The sequence below is a fragment of the Mauremys reevesii genome, linkage group 6 (genome assembly GCF_016161935.1).
Source record: "Mauremys reevesii isolate NIE-2019 linkage group 6, ASM1616193v1, whole genome shotgun sequence".
Lineage (NCBI taxonomy): Eukaryota > Metazoa > Chordata > Testudines > Geoemydidae > Mauremys > Mauremys reevesii.
In genome coordinates this window covers 76,544,350-76,568,227 of record NC_052628.1, presented here as the reverse complement: position 1 = coordinate 76,568,227, position 23,878 = coordinate 76,544,350, and the positions used below count along the sequence as shown (strand labels likewise).

The 23,878-nt window shown below is 46.6% G+C and overlaps 1 protein-coding gene across 2 annotated transcripts in view; it reads left to right on the top strand.

The window, feature by feature from the left end:
- The window catches only part of FBN2 (fibrillin 2), a 245,391-nt gene that overhangs the window by 62,204 nt on the left and 159,309 nt on the right, over positions 1 to 23,878 (top strand). For both annotated transcript variants that reach the window (XM_039544388.1, XM_039544389.1), the window contains exon 7: positions 3,346 to 3,471. In XM_039544388.1, the coding sequence (XP_039400322.1) occupies positions 3,346 to 3,471 (126 nt within the window). The remainder of the gene's footprint in view (positions 1 to 3,345; positions 3,472 to 23,878) is intronic.

The following is a 23,878-nucleotide window of genomic DNA, read 5'->3' as shown; positions in this document are numbered from 1 at the left end:
AGCCCTCAAGGGTTAACACGTTGTCAATGTAGCCTCACACTCTGCAAGGTAGCACGAATGGAGGGAGGGGAGACAGCATGGCACACACCCTGTGTGAGAGAGAGAGATGCGCATTGCCCCTTTAAGTACGTTGACACCACATTATAAGTACATTGTCTTTAAAAAGATCAGGAAGTTGAGACAGCAGTTGCAGCCAGCTCTCTCCTCCTGAGCCCTATTATGTATCCCCCCCTTCTTCTGTATATGGAGAACGGGGTAAGTGGAGGGGAAGGAGTAGGGGGGAGGGGGATACCCTGACATTAGTCCCCCTCTTCTCCCCTCCCCTGCACAGCAAGCAGGAGGCTCTGGGGAGCAGCTCCAAGGCAGAGGGCAGGAGCAGCACATGGTAGTGAGGGGAGGGACAGCTGAACTGCTGGCAATTGATAGCCTGCTGGGCGGCTGCCGCACAGGGAACTTAGGGGAGCAGGAAGCTGATGAGGCGCTGCCAATCCACCCTGGTTTCAAGCCCCCACCAGCTAGCTGCAATGGCCACTCTTCCTGCAAGCAGTGGACAAAGCAGGCGGCTGCCAAACGTTATAAGGAAGCATTGCACAACTTTAAATGAGCATGTTCCCTAATTGATCAGCAACATAACAACGAAACAACATTAACCGGGACGACTTTAAGTGAGGAGTTACTTTAGATCTGATTGCACTAAGTGATGTTTTTTAGAAAAGAATGTTCCTAGGAAGGATGTGCTGGAACCCCCTTCGTTTATAAGAGCTTCAGCACATGCACGATCTAAATGATGTATTTGCACACTGCTGTGTGAAATAAACTCAAGATAGTTACAGGAAAAAAGTATAAACACTTCCAGCAAATGTACTTAAAATAAGTTTGTTTGCCAAGCAGTGTTGCCTCCTTTCTTGGTAATGACAAATTGCTTTTGCTTAAATGGTAAACCAGATGAATAGATCCCCAAATCAGTCACCCTATTTATCTACAACACAGAAAACTGGGGTCTCGAGGCTGAGGTTTTTTATTTTGTTTGTTTTTTTGGCTGGGTGGGAAAGGATGAGTCTTTGTTAAAATATTGGTAGTGCATCACTGGAAAGAGTAGGGGTAGAGGCGAGTCAAAGCCCAATAATATGTATGTCAATGTGAAAGAAAGAATGAGGGAAAAGTAGATGCTTTTGGAACCACTTTTTTTTCTTTTTTAAAATAGTTTTATCTTCCTAGTGCTTGATTTAAACAACACGAACCAAAAATAACAAAACAAGAATCCTCCCCCCCACAAACTGAATAGGAGGCAGGCCGGCTGGCTGACTGTGTATGGGAAACAGGGAAGTGACTGTGCACTGAGTGCTGTTAATATGCAAACTAAACCAACAAAAAAATAGTGAAAAATATTTTCCCCCAAATCCTTGCAGTTATAATAATCCTAAAGGGTTCTTTTAACATTAATCGATAAAGGAAGTTTTAGATGCAAGTGTTACTTTTAAGTAGACAGTGTGCTTTTAATATTGCTGGCTACTCTGGATTCTATATTTAAATAATTGAAGGAGTAATCTAAAACTCACCCCAATGCACATAAAGCTCTTTGGTGCCTGGAGGCCTAGTGGCCCTCACTGTTATTGCTTGTATGAAAAATTGTTCTTGATATTTTTAAAAAAATTGATAAGTAGTAGAAGCAGCTGGGCTCCACCTCTTCTTCAGATGAGGAGGCTGGTGGTAGTGTGAAGATTTATGGTGACAAAAAGGATTATCTAGAATGCCCTCATTAAAATCCTAAAACCAGTCCTTTGCATAGTGGAGTGATCAGAATTGGAGGGCAGGACAGGGCAGGCCCACCCAAAAATGCTAAAGCCAACTGTGGGTATCTGACCTTAATCTATGACTGTAGACAAAGGAATACCCTCTAACTTTTGAACTTGAACAAGGTTGGGGCATAGTACTTTGCTGATGCAGAGTGAAGAAATTTGCACTGCTTTTACATCTGCTTTATCTGTTTGTTTGGTTTTTTTTTGAAAGAATAAAGCAGTTTGTTTTTCCAATTCCAACCTCTTTTATAATCACTAAGTGTTCTGTATGTCGGTTATGCCCACGTATGGGCTAGGAAACAGGTTTGGACTCGGTTTCCTTTTCATTGCGCTGTCAGCAAGGAGCTGGGGAGCAGCACAGTTGCCCCAACCCTGATCCAGACTGCCTTCTCTAAACCTACAAATATGGATGTTTTTTGAGCTCCCATAGAGGAGTGTCTGAGATTTTTGGAGACAAAGGTACCACATAATGGAAAGGCCTCCACACAGCTAGAATCTGTAGGTTTTGACTCCCCAGAGTTCACAGAAGTGGAGCGGAGCCTTTGGGCACTTAATCAAATTATTTATTGTGAAGGAATTAATAAACATACAACTCCAAAATTTCATAGCACTGTAGTTTAAATGAACTTTTGAAAGGAGAGCCGTGAGAGCTTATGAGAGGCTAAGTATCTGAATGTATACATCCTGCATTAGGCTGAAGCCTGCTTTCCATACTCTTTCCCCCACCCCTCTTTGGTACAAAGAGTTCCTCTATATGGCTCTGGCCTACACTGGTTAGTTCAGAGAGATCTCTGTAAGATACTCTGTATTATTTTAACTACTCATCTGATCTAGCAGTACCAAATTCAGTCATTGGGGCTGTGCTGATAGTAAACTACAGAAATACAAGATGTTTTCATCTATATGGAAAATGTTTAACATGTGTGGGACTATTGCACTTTAAAAGTATAGCATTGTAATGGATGTTTTTGAAAAGTTCTTGGCTCATGCCTTATTGTATATACTGTAAGTAATTTATTTTTTTTAAAAGCAAGGGTTTTGCCCACTTGGCCTAATCTTGCAATGAATGAGCTCGCAATAACTAAAGTTATGGGCATGATGTTGGTTCTCGTATTTCACTGCCAGGATATATGTTTTTTGAACCATATTGTAATGAAGTTGGGAAGAAAACACAATTTAAAGTGGAAATAGTGCATGTTAAAGCACAGTAGAAATCTACTATAGACGAACTACAAAGGAAGAATGAAAATGGAGTAAAGCACAATTAACAGCTGTGGAGCTCCACACTAACAAATCTGTCAAATCTAGCTGGCCCTGTTGCATGCTTATCTAATATATCACAATTTATAGCTTAGGGGAGAGAAGAATAAAGCATGGGTAAGGGTCAGTGCCAGACAAAGTGGTCTCCAAATTCATGACGAGATGCAGAAGTTTGGTAATAATGGTTATTTTTCAGAATTCTTTCAAAGATGGAGCTGTCCATCTGTTTATCACAACTGTAATTCAAGCAATGTCTGATTTCAAGCAAACTGTTTTCTCTTTATAGATGTTGATGAATGCCAGGCTATACCAGGGGTCTGTTCAGGAGGAAACTGCATTAATACAGTTGGCTCTTATGAATGCAAGTGTCCTGCTGGTCACAGACAGAATGAGGCAACTCAGAAATGTGAAGGTAAGTGGATAGTGTCTGAGAACATTCTTAAATGGTGATCATTGACTCAAAGTAAAGTGTCTCTTTGTGCTGTGTTTTTAGTGACTTGTACATGGATCATGATTGGATCATGGATCATGATTGGAGCCTTTCTGGTAAAGAAAGAAAAAGGTTTCAAAGTTCTGGGTTTTACTACACAGAATTTTAGCTATGTTTGATGTAGAGAGGCACTACCGGTTGTATTTCTGCTGTGCTGAGTCATCGTCATTGGGCTCATCACATCATGCATATCTGCTTTGTTCTTCATACTTTCTACTAGACAGTTTGCCAGCTTACCTGATAAACTGAATAAAGCAGAAAATAATCCTGTTCCAAAATTTAAAAAAAATTAAGGTGAAAAGACTGAATGTACAGCATTTGGAAGCAATTGTATTATCATGATTTATTTTTTTTAAAGTTCAAAATATTCTAATAGCTCTTGGAGTGCTTGCTCATATCGATTCCAATTAGGTGTGCACACGCTGTGTGCATGGCTCTTGGAAAGTTTCTCCCCTAGCAGCATCCGTTGCATCGGCTGTGGAGTACCCTGTAGTGGCTGACCTGGCACCCTCTCAGTTCCTTCTTACCGCCCGTGATGGTCGTTGGAACTGTGGCGTCTTGCTCTGCGAGTTTTCCAGGTCTCCCTAGCATTCTAGATAGTTGTTGTTTGCTTTTGTTGGTAGTCCTTTGTTTTTGTTGTAGTTCGTGGTAATTGGGTTGGGGGTCCACCCTGACTGTTTTCTTCGGGGCTCTCATGGCCAGGTCCCCAGGATTCAAGCCCTGCACATCCTGCTCTAAGTCCATGCCAACGGGCGACCCCTCATGTCTCTTGTCTAAAGTGTCTGGGGGAGGCTCACCAGGCTGAGAAGTGCAGGATCTGCAAGGGTTTTCATCCCCAGACTAAGAAGGAGCGGGACTTTCACCTGAAGTAGCTCCTTATGGAGGCGGCCCTTCGACCCCAACCTCCTTCGGTGCGGCAGAACCCAGCACCAAGTTCTTGGGTGCGCAGTGCCCCGGCGGTGATAGTGGAAGCAGCACTACGGATGGACTCTGGCCGAGACCCGCGGCACCAAAACCGGCGACATCGACCCGGCACCGCTCCCATTCTCTGGCACCAAAGTGGCTCCGGAAGCTGGAGAAGGACAGCTCTCCTTTGCAGAGATCCACCCCCCCTGGAACCAGCCACCGTGCTGTGTCCTGGAGGGGAGTGCCCAGGAGCGAAGGTCGTGGACACGGCACCATCGACTTCGGCCCTGCTGGGGGAACTGTAGAGTCCAGTGCCGCTGGACTCCCCAACCCGCAGTGTTATGGAAGTCCAACTGCCTTCCACCCCGGACATCTTTGTGGCTGCAAGGGACCTCATCGCCATGACAGCACCAGGGTCTCCTCGCTCCACGCCAAGCCTCTGGTGCCTCAGCGGATGGTACTGTCTCGAGGAAAGCTGGTGTTGAGCTGACTGTTGGCACTGCCAGCTCCATTGGCTGAGCCCTGGTACCGCCCCTGACACCACTCCCCATCGCGGCGCTGGTCATACTCATGGCACCGCTCCGGATCGCATCGATGCTTCCGATCACGGCGCTGCTCCACCCACTGGTCGATTTTGTGGAGCAGGTCCCGGACCTAGCACCGATCATAGCACCGTTCACCATCCCAGCGCAGCACCAGGCAACGGTACCGCTCCACGTCCCGGCACTGCTCCCCAGCCTCGCGGCGCTGCTCTCCTCCTCGATGCTGCTCACTGGCACAGCTCCGCTCGGCGCCACCATGGCTTTCCCTGTCCTGATCTCATTCTTTGGGTTCGGAAACGGTGTCGCAGTTTTTGGAGCGGGACTGCCGCCAGTCAAACTGTGGCTGCCCTGATGTGGGGGCAGGACCATGGCAGGTGCAGTGACTGTTCTGGACCCCGTGGACGTACCACCAGGCCCAAGGTGCACAGTGTGGAGCTTCCCAGTCGGCCACAGGTGCTGGAAGCCTCAGCTAATCGGCATGCTCCTGGAGGTGTGGAGGAAATGTTGGGCTTCTCCCCACCTCAGGACCCCCTCCGACTCTGGTTTCCAAGCCTGCACCTGCGGTCAGCAACATGGGACATCGGGCCCCCATGGAGCAGGGGAGTCAGGATGACCCTCTCCCCCACCCTTGGCCTCTTCATCCTCCTACCCTGCCGAGGCTGCAAGGGGAAGCCTGAGCCTCCTCGGCCACATGGCTTCATGTACATACATGACTCGGCACGCAAGGCTCTGACTCCAGCCGCTGCAAGCATGGCTCGCCTTGGTCTATCACCCTGGGCGCAACAACCTGAATTCGGTGGTCACCGTCCCAGAGTGTGTCCTCACCTCCCTCCTCTGGTTGCTTGACCCTTGGGTGGTGTGCAAGGGAGTCCTCTTCCACAGCCCCCAGCCTTCCTTGTCCCTGGTCACAGACGCGGCGGCTATGGGGTGGGGAGCTCATCTGGGGAACCTTCAGACTCAGGGCCTGTGGCCGTGGGCCGAGCTCTCCCTCCATATCAATGTCAGGGAGCTGATGGCGGTACACCTTCCTTGCCAAGCCTTCCAGGCTCAACTGCGTGGTTGTTGTGTGGCGGTTCTCATGGAAAACACCGCAACCATGTTCTACATCAACAAGCAAGTTCCTCCCCTCAGGAAGCCATTCGACTGTGGGAATTCTGCATAGTCTGCTCCATTTACCTGGTTGCATCCTTTCTTCCTGGGATCCAGAACACGGTGGCAGATTGCTTCAGCAGATCCTTTCACTCGCATGAGTGGTATCTCCAACCGAATGTTATCCACTCCATTTTCCAGAGGTGGGGTTTTCCCCACATTGACCTGTTTGCCACCCACAGCAACAGGAAGTGCCCAGCATTCTGCTCCTTCTAGAGTCACAGCCCAGGCTCCCTCATGGGTGCTTTTCTGCTTCCCTGGATGGGTCGCCTACTCTACACCTTTCCTCCGTTCCCCTTCGTGCACGAGGTCCTGCTCAAGATCCGCAGAGATGGGGCAAAGGTGATTCTGGTAGCTCCAGCTTGGCCTCACCAGCATTGGTATACCACGCTGTTAGAGCTGTCGGTGGACGTTCCAGTCACGTTGCCTCTCCTTCCCAACCTGCTCACTCAGGACCATGGTCACCTCTGTCATCCTGAGCTGTGGTCCCGCCACCTCATGGCTTGGGAGCTGCATGGCTGAACCCCACAGAGCTTCTATGTTTGGACCCAGTAAGGCAGGTCCTGCTGGGCAACAGGAAGCCCTCTCCTAGGGCCATGTATCTGGCGAAGTGGAAATGCTTTTCGTGTTGGTGTGACCAGTGCTGCACACACCCCCTCCAGGCAACAGTGCCCCTCATTTTGGAGTACCTCTTGCACCTGAAGCAGCAAAGTGTGGCGGCGTCCTCTGTGAGGGTTCACCTCGTTACCATCTTGGCCTTCCACCTGGGAGCGTCTGACCGCTCTGTGTTCCCCAACCCCATGGTTGGTCGCTTTCTCAAGGGCTTGGACGTCTATGTCTTCAAATCTGGCAGCCCATCCCTGCTTGGGACCTGAACCCGGTCCTTTCTTGGCTCATGGCAGGGGGGGCCCATTCGAACTGCTGGCCACGTGCTCCCTCCTGTTTCTTTCCTGGAAGACAGCTTTCCTGCTCGCCATTATGTCGGCAAGACACATCTCCGAGCTGAAGGCCCTCACCTTGGAGCCGCCTTACATGGTCTTCCACAGATATAAGGTTCAACTCAGACCGCACCTGGCCTTCTCCCCAAGGTGGTGTTGGCCTTTCACACCAGCCAGAACATTTTCCTGCAGCCTCATTCTGGTCCCCGGGAGCAGTGGCTGCATTTCCTTGATGTCCACAGAGCCCTCACTTTCTACATTGAGCGCATTAAGCCATTCAGGAAATGGACCGAGCTATTCATTGCAGTGGCGGACTGGATGAAAGGCCTCCCGGTCTCCTCTCAAAGAATATCCTCCTAGATCATGTCCTGCATCTGCACTTGCTATGAGCTGGCTGGGGTGCTGACCCAAGCTCTTAAAGCACACTCCACTAGGGCCTAGGCCTCGTCAGTGGTGTTCCTGGCCAAGGTACTGATCCAGGAAATCTGCAGGGCAGCGACTTGGTCCTCAGTGCATACCTTTGCCTCGCACTACGCCATCGTCCAGCACGACAGGGACGATACGGCTTTCAGTAAAGCGGTGCTTCAGTCAATGTTCCTTACCTAAGTGGTGGGTTCGGAGTTAAGACTTGGGAGTCACCTAATTGGAATCGATATGAGCAAGCACTCGAAGAAGAAAAAAAGGTTACTTACCTTTGTAACTGTTGTTCTTTGAGGTGTGTTGCTCATATCCATTCCAAACCTGCCCCCCCTTCCCCTCTGTTGGAGTAGCCGGCAAGAAGGAACTGAGGGGGCGCCAGGTCGGCTGGATCATATATTGAGCGCCACGGAGGTGCCACTCCAGGGGGTTCCACAGCCAACCTGACAGATGCTGCTAGGGGAAAAACTTTCCGACGGCCATGCACACAGCACGCACACACCTAATTGGAATGGATCTGAGCAACACATCTTGAAGAACAACAGTTACAAAATTGAGTAACAGTTTTTTTTTAAATGGCTATCCTCAACCTAGTGATCATAATAACAACAGATTTGATGAAGCGGTTGAGAAATTACTACTACATACAGTTTCTGTTAAAGAAGGGCTTGGGTACATCCAAGCCTCAAAGGAGACTACATATTTTTAGTGCAGTAGAGTTTTTAATTTTTGCTTTAATTTACCAATCCAATTGAGACTCAAACATTGTTGGTATTCTACAAATAGTTTGCTTACTTGGTAAACATGTTGATTGGTTAAGGGCAAAAACTTTGTGACTTTTCAAAGCAATGTAATGGAAAACTGTTAAGTATATATAGCTCTAGTGCTATATATAATCTTAACAGTTCTAGTAATTCATGAACTGTTCATCTGAGAGGTGTCACTGTAGATTGCACGTGTTAGATGTACACAGTAGTGAAATATGTTTACAGTTAAAATTATTACTTTTTTTTAACCTTCTGATGCATATCAGTTTTATTTCAAGATTTGTGTGGATTTACTGTTACCATATGATTAAAAGAAACAAGAACATGGGAACTTTACTTATTCCAGCAAAGACAACTTTACTTTCAAGTCTGATAGGAGAGAAATTGCAGTCTTCTGGTTTGCCGTTAGGAGGCAGTTTAAGTAAGCTACTAGATTCTTTGATACTGAGTTGAGTTCATTTAAAAACCAACAGATGTGGTTAGATGTGTATGGCCAAATGTTGAAGTAGTCTTAGCTCAGTAGTTTTGCTTGCAATCAAATACAGGGATACAGAATTCAGATTGAAATTAAAGCAACACCGTCAATTTGGAAATCACATTTCCATATGAAAATTTTGTGCCTATGTTGTTATGCAAAATATCTAATGTTATTAAAAAGACAAAAACAAAACAAAAACCTACAACAAAAGTTAAAGGATTTTGTTCCCTCTGCTTTTCCAGTTTGTTTATTTTATGCATTTAACAATATTTTCTGTATAGCCAGTTTTCCTCTTTTGTTGATGGTCAGTTTCACTTCCTTTCTCAAGTATCAGAGGGGTAGCCGTGTTAGTCTGGATCTGTAAAAGCAGCAAAGAGTCCTGTGGCACCTTATAGACTAACAGACGTTTTGGAGCATGAGCTTTCATGGGTGAATACCCACTTTGTTGGATGCAGCTCATGCTCCAAAACGTCTGTTAGTCTATAAGGTGCCACAGGATTCTTTGCTGCTTCCTTTCTCATGGTCTTCTAGCATGATGCCATTACGCTCATGCATTGCTTTGGGAGAAGCTTGTGTGCATTTTCTTCCCAAGCCCTTCAAGAAAGTGTTAACCAATAATAATCAGAATTGCTGTTGTTTCTGAATTTGGGGCTTGCAGGGCCTTTTTCCTCTCCAGGCCACAGCACCAGGGCTGAGAAGCAATGGGAGCTGTGTGTATGTATTTGAGTTTGCCCCTGTGCAAATGGCCAGGGAGTTCCAGAACCCTGGCAGGTGGACCAAGGGGGCCTCCCTTTGGACCACAGACAAGCAAGGGTCAGGGAATATTAGGAGCATTTTAGGGTATGCCTACACTGCAGTGTAAACCCAGGTCTGTGGGACCTGGGCTTATGGATCTGGTGTTTCTAAACCTGCACTTGAATGTCCACCCGGGCTTTGTAAACTTGGGCTTACATTTGCTGAACTTGGGACTTACAGCCATGCTATTGTAACCTACACACCTATTGGGTGTGGTGTTGTGTACCATCTAGGGGCACTGAGACCACTTAGAGAGAGTTAAATGAGTCTGTTATCCAGCCTTAGCTAATAGCCAGTTCGCTTTTAGCTTATGCTATAGAGGCTCATGCACTAAGCTCCAGAGGTCCCTGGTTCAATCCCGCCTGCCGACGACTGGGGTCTGTTAGTGTAACACTATCATGTCCATACTGCATTATGCATACCTTCTGACTCAGATCTGTGGTTTGAGCTGCAAAATGACAGGGCTTGGACTGAAGTTGCAGCAGGATTCCACAAGAACCAGGCTTTATCTGGGTCTGGGCCAGGAGGAGCAGCAGGATTAGCCTGACTCTAGGATACCTTGGTTATCTTCACAGAAGCTGTGAAACAGCAGCTGGGCAAGGCCAGGAGCCAGGTGGTGGGTGTTTGTTTCCTGGGAACATGCAGGAGTTTGGGGAGCAGGTAGAGCATGGGGTTGGAGGTTTGCAAGTCATGCTTTCCCTTTGCCTGCCTGCAAAAATGTGGGGGAGGAAGATGGGTGATCCCAAGAATATTTGTTACTGTGGGTCTCAACCGGCCCAAAAGTCTGTTCAAAACAACAGTATGGAAGCCAAAAAAAAAAAATCCAAAAAATCCTGACTCCGTTGAAATCAGTAACCAAACTCTCTTTGACTAATATGGGGTCAAGATATTACCTTGGGTATTTTATTTAATGGGCACATTATTTCAACACTGACTTTTAAAAAAATAGTCATTTTTTAATAATTTCAATTCAGTGCAAATGAGAGCATTTATGTTGTGATGATCTGGAGTTAGAGAATAAAGGAAAAATTTATAGTGCCTATTTGAGAAAAGGAAGAGAACAAATCTATCAAGTTGGGTGACCGGTAAATGAGGAACACACAGTTAATGGCCACGTGTGAAAAGTCTGGTTTAAGTGACTTGCCTACCATCATGCAGGAATTCTGTGGCAGAGGCAGGGATAGACTCCAGATCTCCAGGCAGCGTACAGCTGTTTTAACCATGAGACCATCCTTGGTCTTCCTGCAGTCCCTTGCCACATTCACTACACACCTCCCAAATTCTGCAACCAAAAAGGAAAGGGTCCTACAGACAACTGCCTCCTTCATTACAAAACCCTTATGCATCCCCAGAGCAAATCCATTCTGTGCACTGGAAAAGTCAGGGGTCCTGTGGAAAAAGTAGTTTGTGATTTGTGTTTCGTATGTGACTGTATTCTAATGCACATGCATAAGGGAGGGGTGAATGAAAGTTGCCCATGCAGCTTTAATTTTGGCATTTTCTACATTTTGAGTGGTTGACTTTGAAACCTTAATGTTCTTTTAATGTAATGTTTTGTGTGCACTTTCCTTGGTGGTTTTTTTTTAAAACTAACAAACTGAAAAAACAGAAGTTCTGTTTTTTGTGGCAATATATTGACACCAGCATGGGTCATCAGCAAAATTGGAATCTTTAGATACATAACACAGATCTCTGCTTTGAGCTAATGGAGTAATTGATAGCAATAGTAGGTTATTATCCTCTGTATGGACAAGCACTAGAGAGGAATAACACACAAATATACATCAGAGATTTTCACAGATATTTGCTGACAGCAGAAGAATGGTGAGACTCAGAAATCTTGTGTTCCATTGCAGGCTGTGAGAGGTGTGTATTTTTGTGGGCACAAACTCTTCTGCCCATTTGCCTAAGCTTGACCCCTTCTGCTCTGTCCCCTCCAGTCTGTCCCTGTCTAGTCTCTTCTCTACTCTTGGCTCCTTGCCTGCCCAGTCCTAGTCTCCACTTTTCAGGCTTCTCATCCCATTCCCAGCTTTCTAGTCTTCCTTTTTGGACTTGCTGTCCCAATCTCCTCCCAACTCCCACTCTCTCCCTCCCCACACCACATCCCAGTCATCTTGCCCAGCAAGTCCCAATTTTCCCCTCCCAGCTCTTTGTTCAGTCTGTCTCTCCCTTCCCCCACAATGGCTTCTCATTCCCTGTCTCCCTTACTGGGCTTCTCATCCAATTGCAGCTTAATTTTCCTTCTCTTGGACTCCTTGTCACAGTCTCTTTGCTCACTCAATTTCAACTCTCTCCCCTACCTCAGGTCCTTGTCAGATATGTCTCTCCTCCCCCATTCCCTCACTACTGGTTCCTAGTCCTGGTCTTCTTGTCCAGCCAGTCCCAGACTCCCCAGTTCCCTCCAACATCTGATCTTAATGTTCCCTCCTCCTCCCCTTTCCTTCACTGGCTCCCAGAATCCCCACCCAACCAGTCCCAGTCTGCCCTCCTCACTCCAGCTCACATTCTCGTGTCCAGCCAGTTCCAGTCTCCCCCTCCAATTCACAGTCAGTTCTTCTTTGAGTGCTTGCTCATGTCCATTCTATGTTATGCATGTGTGTGCCGTGAGCAGCGTAGTGGGAGATTTTTCCCTGGGTGGTATCTGTCAGACCGTCTCTAGCGCCTCTGGTCTGTGTTCTTATGCGCTGGTGTAAGGGGTGCTGCTGGTCATGTGCCCTCTCAGTTCCTTCTTACCGCCCATGATAGTTGCTGAAATGTCTACTCTTGCTTCAGCAAGGTGCCGATCAGTGTTTTTTCTTCTTCTCAGTTTCATAGCTTTCTGTAGTGTATATATTGTAAATAGTGTTTGTGTAAATAATTAGTACCCTCTCCCCTTATCATTAAGGTGCTTTCTGTGCCCTGGGAATGGGCATGCCCTGGTCCCTGGGCTTCAAACCTTGTGCCTCCTGTGGCAAACCTATGCCCATGAGCAACTCACACTCCAGTTGTCTGAAGTGTCTGGGAGAATCTCATGTGAAAAACTGCTGGCAAATTTGTTGGGACTTTAAACCTTGCACAAAGAAGGACAGAGTGATTAGACTTAAGGCTATCCTAATGGAAGCTGCTCTTAAACTGGCTTCATAACCAAGCTGCTCAGATTTGGCACTGAAGACTTTGGCCTCGGTGCGAAGCACTCCTCTGGCACCATGCGCATCCTGGCACCATTCTCCATCTCCAGTGCCGAGGAAGAAGCATAAAAAGCAGCATACTGACAGAGTGCTCACCCAGTGCCAAAGAAAGGCAAGCAGGGGGAAGGCAGTGGAGTGTGACCTGCGTCGGGTCACTCTTCCAGCCTGGTCCATGGCAGCATAGTCGACTCCAATGAGATTGTTGAGTCTGGTGAGGAACCCCTTCCGATGCCAGGAGGTCATTGCAGCGCCAGCAGGATTGCGATGCCGTCATCCTCACAGGCCTTCACTGCAGCCAGAGACTTACCATCACTCTCAGTCCCGCCGACCCCATTAGGTCATCTCTGTTGATCTTGAGCAGGAGGGAACACGGTGCTCAGAGTTTCTTCCCAGCACTGGGCCCTCTGCTATCCTCTAGAGAGAATCAGTGTCTTCTCTCCTCTTCAAAGTCATCCCTGGTCCGCCACTGGTCATCGGACTTTTAGTAAAGTGAGGTACCGCTTCTCTGTGGTTGCCTAGAGAGGATTCTTCATCTGAGTCTGGCCCTCAGTACCCATCAGTACCCATCCTACATGCTGTTGGACATCAATGCGGGTCCCCCCTGCTGGTGCCTCGCCAGGAGGACAGTGGCCTATGCAATGGCCATTCTGGTTTCCCCAGGGTCAACTAACCTTTCCATAACTGTTGTTCTTCAAGATATGTTGCTTGTGACCATTCCACATCCCACCCTCCTTACCCCACTGTTGGGGTTGGTTGCCAAGAAGGATGAATACCACCGAGGGAAATATCTCTGGTAATGGTGCATGTGGCGCGCACACACCTAACGTGGAATGAATGTGAGCAACACATCTCGAAGAACAACAGTTATGGGCAGGTTAATAACCATTTTTTTTCTCTCCCACCATTTCCAGTCCCAGTTTCACCAGACTCATTGTCTTCCCCGCCTGCACCAGCTCTTATTCCCTCTGTGCTTGAATTAGACGGCTTCCTCCTCCACATTGCCTGGGTGTCAGCAGAGCGGGATTATTGAGAGCACAGCAGAAGCAAGCTCCCTGCTCTGTCTGGTGCCTGGCCCCACTCCAGCCCACTGCAGTTGCGAGAAGTCATTCCCAGAAAAGTTCTTTTGTAGCCCTCAGCTGGAGAATGCTTAGTCACTCTGTGGGGATGGTGCACGTACAGTTCAGTCAGCACCAAGAGCTTTGAGAGGCGCAAATGTGCTCGTTATGACAGAATTAAAAAGCTCAGAAGAGTCTAAGCTCTAGCAAATCTCTACTGAGCATGTCTGAACTGTGATTTTCAAAAGCTTATAATGTTGTGAAAATCTGTCCAAATTTGGCAAGTTTGCAAACAGCACATCCCTGACACAAAGGCTTGCCCCCTGGCAAACTTGAGGTCTCTCCAGGGGGTGCACTGGATGTTTCCAGAGAAAAGGTTGCCAGAATTTTGTAACATGGGCAAAACAGCACACTTTTCCCTAATCTTGTTCTCAGAAACAGTTGAACTGTTTTGGCTAAAATTTTCCAAAAAAATTCAGTCTGAGATAGACACTGAGCATAAAAAATAAATTAGCCCGAATGGTTAAAGTTTGGGAAAATTATAAGCAACTGAAAACAGGAGTTTATAATGGGAAGTGTTGAGCAACCTTAGTACTTGATAGTGCTGACAGCCCCACCTATTAAAATTATTACAAGATATGTGAATAGAAACAGAATTATTTATGCTTGTAAAAATGTTGGCAACACAGTATGTTTTCTCAATGCCATTCAAGCTAACTTTAACAAGTCTCAGACAATAAGTAATCTGCCCAAAGTCCAAAAGTATTTACTTGCAATCATATCACCAACAAATATATTAATGTTAGAATAAATAATAAGCTGAAATGTTGAATAGAAAATTTGAGAAAACTTGAACAGACTATTCTTCAGCTTGACAATTGAAAAATGGAGTGAAGACAATTACATGCTAAACAAGTATACATTTTGTTTGGATATTGTTCCAGTTAGAAATAGTATGTTTTGTTAATGTTTATAGCCATCTTGGCTCCATTTTTTTTAAAATTGCTGAGTAGAAGCTTTTATTCAATGTCAGGTTCTACAATTTATGCCTGTATACATTATACACCAAGGGCAAGATCCTGCATTCCTTGCAAACCTGCAATACCCAATAAAATCTGTGGGAGTTTTAGGGTGGACAAGCAATGCATTATAGGGTGGAAGGGAATAGAAGGCCTGACTGCAATCTTCAGTCTGGCAATACTCTCCTGGGAGCCAGTGGGAGTCTTTCTCAAGAAAAGGCTGCAGGGAGAGGCCGAAAGAAGGTTTTTTTTAAATGAAAAAGCTAGCACCTGAACAAAGATAACGTTTGTTGGTGACTATTATGATACAGTTTCAGATCAACGAATCAAATCCTGGTTCCTGGCAATGTCTGCTGCACAGAGCCTTCAGCAGCTTTGTATTGTGTCCAGGCTCTGTAGTTGATGCTTCTGCGGATCCTGAGGGGTAACACCTCACTTTGAGGTAGCCATGAAGTGTGTCTGCTGACACTCATAGCCACCTCATCTCCAGGAGTAATGTCACAGACTCCACACGCCACCGTAGTAAATATGACAGTTAAGTCATTGGAGGTGATTGATAAACAGAATGAGCAGAAGGTGTGCTGCCTCCCCAGTATCTTCCTGGCTGTCTGTCTGAATGGGCCAGGCGGAGTTCCAACATGGCTTTTCAAAAGTGGAGCTGTCATCCAGGACCTCACATAGGGCTCATTGGACTGAAGAAACAGAGATTCCTCTCTTCTTCCCTGTGGCCCTGACATTCAGGACATCGAAAGAATGTCTCTGTTTAATTCCCTCCCCGCTAGTAACGTGAGGACTAGTTATATTTTCTGAGGGCAAAGGCTTGAGAACTGGGCCGCCTTCACTCTGCGAGAGTCACAAAAAAAGTTAATAGGTTAGATGTAACTAAAGCCAGATCTTAGTGGCATCTATGTTTTTTAGTTTAAACTAGACAATGAATTGATAATATGTATGCATCCCCTTTACTATCAATCAGAATATTACCATCTAATTGCTCTTTATACTAATACATTTAGGATTAGATTGAATCCCATTTTATGGCACCTTGTCACTGGCAATTGAGGCAGAAGAGATGTGAAGAAGTCATTCTTGACAAACCATAAACTAGTTTCAAAATGATGTACTAATATTTGAGGTCACATTTTAAAGAAACTGTGTGAAACTGTGTTATTTTTGTGCACTGTGCTCACTGTAACAGATGTGAAACACTGAAATCTATCTGAGTTTTGCATGAGGGCGGAGTATAAAGTGGTTATATAATGGAAAACATTTTGGGTTTGCTTTAGATTCACAATCCAAATAGTTAATGAAACCATATTGTAAACTTATTTGTAGAAGTCAAGATATTAAAGCAAGGTAATAAGCTCACAGAAAATAATCACTTGCAAATTGGGTGATAAGTATTCACTGAAAAATAGTTTTCTCTTTTTCCTTGGTTTAACAGAACAGAGTAAAACAAAACCATAAAATTCTCATTATGTTAAACAGTAAAAGGAAAGCAGATTATGTATCATTTTAATGTTTAAATTATTTTTGTTGTGTTTTTGTGTTCAAGTTTAATCACTTGTTTGTTCCCTCTTCCCCCCCCCGCCCCGATATTTCAAAAGGATATGCTCCTTTAAAATGACCTGTTCAGCATGGCATGGGGTTGCATTTTATTAGTGTCTTGGATGCCAGTGTATACAAATACTTACATGAGTTTATATTGGCTGATTGTAGGTCAGAAATCTGAATGTGTAATGTTTGTGCCTGGCATCATATAAAGTATCATAATGCCAAGAGGAGAACTTGTTCAAGGATATCCCTGCTTCTTAAGAGGGCAATTAAAACATGCTTTGCATTTTCCTCCTTTAAATGATCCAAAGTTCTTTTTAATAATTTTTTTAAAAAGGTTATTCAACAATTCTCCCAGATAATGTTCACAAGGATGAATGAATGAACTAGATACAACCAGGAAAGAATGTTCCCTTTACTGTATTTGGTGTTTAAATAAGGGAGTGTAGTAAGTTTAAGTCAGTGTACATGGAAGAACTGAAATCAGATAACAGTATGTGTGGTTTGAAGCTCTTGTTATTTCAACTTGAATAATCAAAAGGTTTTATTTACTACCTGGCTAGCATCCTACAGTACTAAGGTGGAGAGAAGGAAGAGCCTGTCCACATTAGAGAAATTTGTGCTGGTGTACTACATCAATATTATTATGTTGGTGCAATTTCTTTGAAATTTTCCTAATGTAGAGAGAGCTTAAAATTGTAGCACTTACTCATCTTCGAGTGATTGTCCACACATTCTACGCTTGGGGTGCAAGCGCCCCATGCATACAAGATCAGATTATTTTGAATAGTAGTGCCAGTTGTAGCCACTCCTTCACTGTTCTTGCCCTCTCCCTTCCTAAAGCAAGGGTAAAAAAGATGGGGCAGCTGCAGCTCATGCTCAATTCCTTCTTGCCTCCTGTGGGTGCAAGACAGAACCCACAATATCAATGTTCTTTGCTTATTATGAAGTTACTAGTTTTCAAGTTTGAAGTTTTACTAGTTAAATTGTTAGGTTTTCTTTGATTCTTTAATCTTTCACTGCAGTTAACAGCATTGTGCCAGGGGTGTTGGACAGCCCATCAGCCTAGTGGTTTGAGTACTTGACTTCCTGCCCCCTGCTTTTGTGGGGAAGCTGGCTGGATGAGTGGTACAGAAAAAAGCTACTCTGCTGCAGTGCAAGACATTCTCTTTCGCAGCAGGAAACCCTTGACCAGGCTATCATATAGAGCCAAATGGAAGAGATTCTCTATCTGGGCAATGCAGTGTCAGCTTTCACCAGTAACAGTCCCAGTACTTGTGGAATAGTTCACCAGTAACAGCCCCAATACCTGCCATAATATTTACTTTACTTGAAACAAACCAGACGTTCCCTTAGTTCAGTTTGGGTGGATCTCTAATGATATCCTCCAATAATCCCCCTCTTCCATGATGCATTGTTTTCTCACACTCCAGGCTGTTGAGATTTTTCAAAGGGCTCCCCCATTTGTTTCCACCAGTCTGAGAGCCCCTCCTTCATGAGACCTCAATCTGGTCTGCTGATATTGTTGAGTTCCCCATTTGAACTTTGGCTACATGCTGTCTCTGCCATCTTTCAACGAAACTGACTTCCTGGTGGTCCTCACATCTGCTAGATGGATAGGAGAGATTCAGGCTCTCACAGCAGGCCCACCATATACAGAGTCATGGTCCCACCTCACCCAACATTTCTGCGTAAGGTGATCTCAGACTTTGACATCAACCAGCCTATTCACCTCCTAGTTTTCTTCCCAAAAACACATCCCTCTACAACCAGAAATAAACTCTGCACACTGGATGTTGTGAGTAATTAACCTTTCGTTTGGGCACAACCAGACCATTCAGATGTGCACCAAGACTCTTTTGTGATGTTTGCTGAAAGGGTTAAGGGTCAACTGGTAGCCTCATGGAGGCTATCTAAGTAGGTCTTGGACTGTATTTAGACTCGCTATACCTTAGCTAAGGAAGATTCAGCTGGACAGGTCAGCGGTAACTCCACCCAGGCCCAGGCAACTTCTGCAGCCTGTCTAGTGAAGGCCCCCATATCAGAATGATGCAGAGCAAAAATGTAGAGTTCAGTCCTCACATTTTTCCCTGGTGCAAGCTTCCATGCTGTGAAATTTAGTAGGGGGGGGTCTTCTTTCAGTAGGCCTCCTCTCACCCATCTCCTGACACCGGTATAACTGCCTGCTTATCACCAAGAGTAGAATCTGTGTGAACACTTGCTTGAAGAAAAAATAACGATTACTTACCTTCCTGTAAATATACTTCTTCAAGCTGTCTGTTGTCCACACAGATTCCATGTCCTGCCCTTCATTCCTGCTGACCAGTGTCCTACTCCAGGCATTCTTGTTAGTGAAGAAACTGAGTGGGGGTTGTGGCCTTACTTGGCCACAGGAAGTGAAAGGGTGTGCCAGATGTAGGTGCAGTCCCACCAGACACTGCTTTTCAAAAGAATCTGATCTCGTGCAGATGGTGTGCATGAGCATCAAGTGTGGAATCTGTGTGGACAACATATCTCAAAGAACCATAGTTTCCTATAGGGAGAGTAATCTTTATTTCCTGGCACCTGACACCCTGAAAAATAGAGTGCATATAACAAAAAATTATACACGTTAATTTACTGTAATGTGAACATTATAAAGAGAGTTTATATTTCTATAAAGACATCGGCTGAAGGAGATAGCTTACTGGTCCAGCATATATGTTTTGACACAGAACCAATAAGCTCAGAAAGGTCACTTGTTCTTTTGATTTAGTAAAAGGTATCACATAATCCTGTCTCTACCTCCCACCCACAAGAACTGATGCAGGTGCAAACATTTTCTTAGGGCTTGGCTACACTTACAAGTTGCAGCGCTGGTGGAGGCTTTCCAGCGCTGCAATTAACACCCCACCTTGCAGGGCAGCCAGCACACTGCACTGCTCCTGCTGGCTGGCGCTGGCTGAAACATGGGGTATAGGGGGGTATAAGGGTGTGCAGCGCTGGGACACTCAGCGCTCTCAGCAGCAGCACTCACCACTCCTCAGCTTCCTCGGGGAATCCAGCTATCCCAAATTCCTGTTCAGCCACTCTGCACATCACACTACTCACTGCCTCTCTCTTCTCTTGCCTCAGGTGACCCCGCCCCGGAAAAAAAAAAAAAAAAAAAATTCCTCCCTGCAGCAGCAGCCTGCAGTGTGCAATCAATTAGTTACAGGTAGTTACAGGTTAACCATGCACTCGCAGCCCACAGCAGGAGCCCAGAGCAATGCAGGAGGTGGTCAGTGAATTGCAGACCTCATCAGTGTTTGGGGTGAGGCACATGTCAGCGGCAGGTAGGCGCCCCGTAGGAATTAGCAGATAATAGAGACAGCAAGATAGGGGGGGGATGGGGCGCAACGGGCGCTAGGGAATGCAGGGTGAAAGCAAGGGTAGTGCTGATTCCTATTACACAGCCCGTCGCGGGGGAATCGATCGAGCCTGCCCCCGACCCGAGGGAGATGGACAAGATGGACAAGGAGATGGGGGTGACCCACCTGGTAACAATGGACACTGGACAGGGCTGAGCAGGGGAGCAGGCTGAGGGAGAGGAGGAGGGGGAGGGGAGGGAGGAGGGAGGGAAACCGCAGCGGGGGAGAAGAAGGGGGAAGAAAATCTGGAGGCATGCAGCCAGGCTCCAGCCCAGCAAGCCAGGAAAAGCCACAGCAGCAGCAGTTTGCAGCAGGAAGAAGCAGAGAGGCGGAGGAAGGAAGAGCGGCGTTATTTTTTGGGTGGAAATGTTTCTGGAGAGGAAGGGGGTTATGGATGCGGGCATGGCATGCATCGTCTAGGGGTATCTCAGCCCATTGATGTAGTCTATGGCTCATCACATCGCATAATCTGCTTCAAGCCATCCAGCCTGTTCTCATCGTATGGCAATGCGCCATGCCTATGAGCCACAGAGCCCTGCCACTGTCCCCTGTCCGGTGGCGCGGGTGCGCGCCACCCCACGGGGGCCATTTGGGGACCATTTCTGAACACAGGCACGCGCGCACGGGTCCAGGCCCGGTCCACATTCTAACTGTTGAAAAAAAGCTGTTGAAAGTGATCCCCAGTGATTAAGTCCTGGAAAAGTCTCCAGTGAAAAATCCTGGGAAAATGTTGGATAGAGATAGCTGATAGGATCACTTCACATCCCCCTCTAGCACTCCAGACTCCAGACCCTCTAGCATCACTCTCAACCCTCTCCCCTCTCTCTCCCTCTCACTCCTCCTATATCCTCCTCACCATTTCGTCACTCTTTTCTTGGCTTCTTTTGTATGTTTTCCTTTGGGATAAAGAATGCCTCAGTGTAACAATTCATGTCTGGAGATAGTGGATACACATGTTGCCTGCAATGTAGTGTTGTGTGTCTGTCTATGTTCTGTTTGACTGGATGTGTGTTCAGTGGTTCTTGACTGGACTCTGCCCAGATGTTCAACAAACATAAAAAAAAAAAAGAAAAAAAAAAAAAAAGAAAAAAAAGAAGAAGAGAAAAAGAAAGAGAAAGCAAAGAGGAGAAGAGAGAAAGAAAAGAAAGCCAGTGAAGGAGAGAGAAAGCAAGAGGAGCAGAGAGCAGAAGAGCTGCTAAGCAGACAGGAGGAGAGCAAGGCGGAGTCTAGCGCACACGCCTCGACAAGCGGACTCTATACTCCCTGCCACCTCCCCCCCTGCCCCTCCCTACCGCCAGTCCCCCAAGCTGTCAGCTCCCCCCACCAGCCCCCAGCACCACCTCTCTCCACACCACCAGCTGCCCACTCTCAACCAGCCACCCCAGCCAGCCACCCTATACCTACCCACCCCCACCTCCTCATACCTACCCCCACCACCCCAACATTCCCAGAACCCCCCATGCAGCATTACAATGAAGACATGGAGAGTGCAAATACAACCAAGACACACACCAGACATGGCCACCACACCATTGCGTGTGTGTGAAATTGTGTGTGTGTGTCTGTCTGTCTTGTCAATTTTTTCTTTCAATCTGTCAATTCTTTTTTTTTTTTTTTTTTTTTTTTATTTATATAAAAAACAGGTGAAGAAAACAGCAGATAGTAAAAAAGAAATTATAGTATAAGATAGGATAAAAGAAATACTGCATATCAGTGTAAGCAGTGCAATTCACTCCAAATCAAATTCAGGCAGCAACCTCTCCAAATTCCCTCAGCAAAATCCTCTCCTCCCTTAGCTCCTCAACTGCCTCTCTGCTGGGCTGCTCCTCTATTAGCCCTTCTCTGGCTCCCCATATTCAGCCTCTTGCTTCCACAGCCTCTTCAGCCTACTCCTCATGAATGCTTTCCCCCTTCTGTGGATATAAGAATGGCACACTTCACAAATAGCTTATGCTTCCCAGGGCGGCTTCCCTTTATCCACATGCCTAACAGCTCCCCAAGTCTTCCCCTAGCCTCACATCCAAAACAGCCTAGCTGCACCGCACAGCCTGCTCAGCCGGTAGTCTGTCTCATCCCTGCTCCCTGTAGTTGAACCGGCCCTTGCAAGCTTCAAGCTTCCCTGTAGGGTATAGGGGGTATCCAAGTGGTACAGGGGGATGGGTCTGATCCAGATGTGTCTGGGCCTTTCTGAAAAAAACTGTGCTTCTCCTCTCCTGGAAAAAAAGATGTCTGCATCTTCCATGTGAGGCCACAGGCCAGCCAAGATGTGTGTCATGCACCTGCCCATGGCCAGCAGTGGCGCCGCGAGAACGCCTGAAAAACCCCTCACGATTAGAAAGACTCTGATGCCAGGTGGAGGCCATGTGGGGAATATGCAGGCCATCTATCCCCTCCACAGTTAGGAAACCCATATTTACATCTATCCACACCTCATCCTGCGCTCCCCACCCATTTATGCACCTTCTAACACACTGTGATTCTTTGCTCGGAACTTGCATCAAATCCTTGCAAACTTTCCAAACACCAAAACCAAACTGGACTCCACCACACCAAACTGGTTCGACTTTCACCACTTCCACTGGCCCCACTGCACACTCTCAGCCAGTCCTGCGCCGCCCGCTTCCAGCTCAGCCAGCCAGCAAGCGCCACCAAGCTCCTCACATCAGCCAAAAGTTAGCTCCAGCTCCCACAAAAAGTTCACCACTCATCTCCCATCAAGCAAGTTTCTCACATCATCCATACTCAGCCACCACTCCCACTGCTCATCATCCCCAACTTCAATGCGCCCAACACTCCTGAAGCTTTTCATGCCAGCATTGCTTGAGCACACAATCGCCTTTGAGGTCCACAACACAAGCTCTGAATTGATCCACCGTCACATCACCACTGTCTCACCATATTGATAGGATCGCCGGACGGCTGGAATGCTGCCAGCTGAGGCGAATCAGACATCCAGAGTCCATGTCCACCAAACACAGACAGCAGAGCAGAAAGAGCAAAGAGAGTAACAGAAAGACAGAAAGAGTGCGGGCAGACAGCTGCCGGGAGAGATGAAACTGCGCTGGGAATCGATGCTGCAGAATGAGGGACAGCGCACGCTTCCCTTCCCACCCCTTCCCACAATAACCAGCCACACAATGGCTCTGTGGCCAGCCCACCATGTGCCTGCAAATACAGCCCTGGATACAATGCTCAGCCACCTGGCGTGCTGCAGCTGCTGTAGCAGTCAGTGGCTGTGTCAGCGCAGCTGCTCACACACAGCTGCATGCAGCGCTGTAACTCTACAGCGCGCTGCAACTTCCTTATACTGTTGCAATTTATAGCTCACTGGCTTGTTTTCCGCTGAGTAAAATGATCACGAGGTGGTAAGGAAATAGTTTAATAAAATCTCCTATATGTAGTCAGGCCAGTCTTTGGAATGATTTTCGTTACCAGAGTCATAGCATCAATTTAGCCTGTGTTTTGGGACTGGAGTACACCTTTTTGGTTTTTCATTTCCCTTTAAGGCACTAAAAGATCTGGACAAGTGCTGATTAATACTGGGCCAAGGCCTGAGGTCTTTATTCTGGACCAGGTCATCACCATTGAAGGGCATATTGGAAGGAAATCTCCCTTTGTGCTGCTCCACCCTCCCCATCATCATCCACCAGGAGGAAAAAGGGAGTGGGTTGTGGTTTTCCCCTGCAGAAAAGACTATGTGTATCAGGGCATCTGCTCTTCCCCGAGTAGGCACTGGCTATGTGACTGGGCATGGTACCAGGGAATCCCTGGCTGCAGCATCGCTGATGGGGAGGAGAGGTTGATGCATAAAAGAAGCTATAACCCCAGCTTTATATTATATTCCTAAATAAGCTCTGTGGGGAGATGAGGGCGGGGGCGAGAAATTTCTCGCAGCATCCTGGTGTATTAGGGGAAAGAGATAACGTATATTTACACTGCACATTCCTTTCAGCAGTGTGAAGAGTACATACACTATATGCCCCCTGACATGGGTATAAATAGCAGTGTAGATGGTGAGGCTCTGCTTGGTCAAGTAGAGTACACCCTGAACCCTGTGGATATGTACCTACTCATTCAAGCAGTGCCTTCCTTAACCCTGCCCCCTGTCTGCGCTGCTTTTTTTTAAACCATGGAGTGTCCCGCTGCTAGAGCCTTT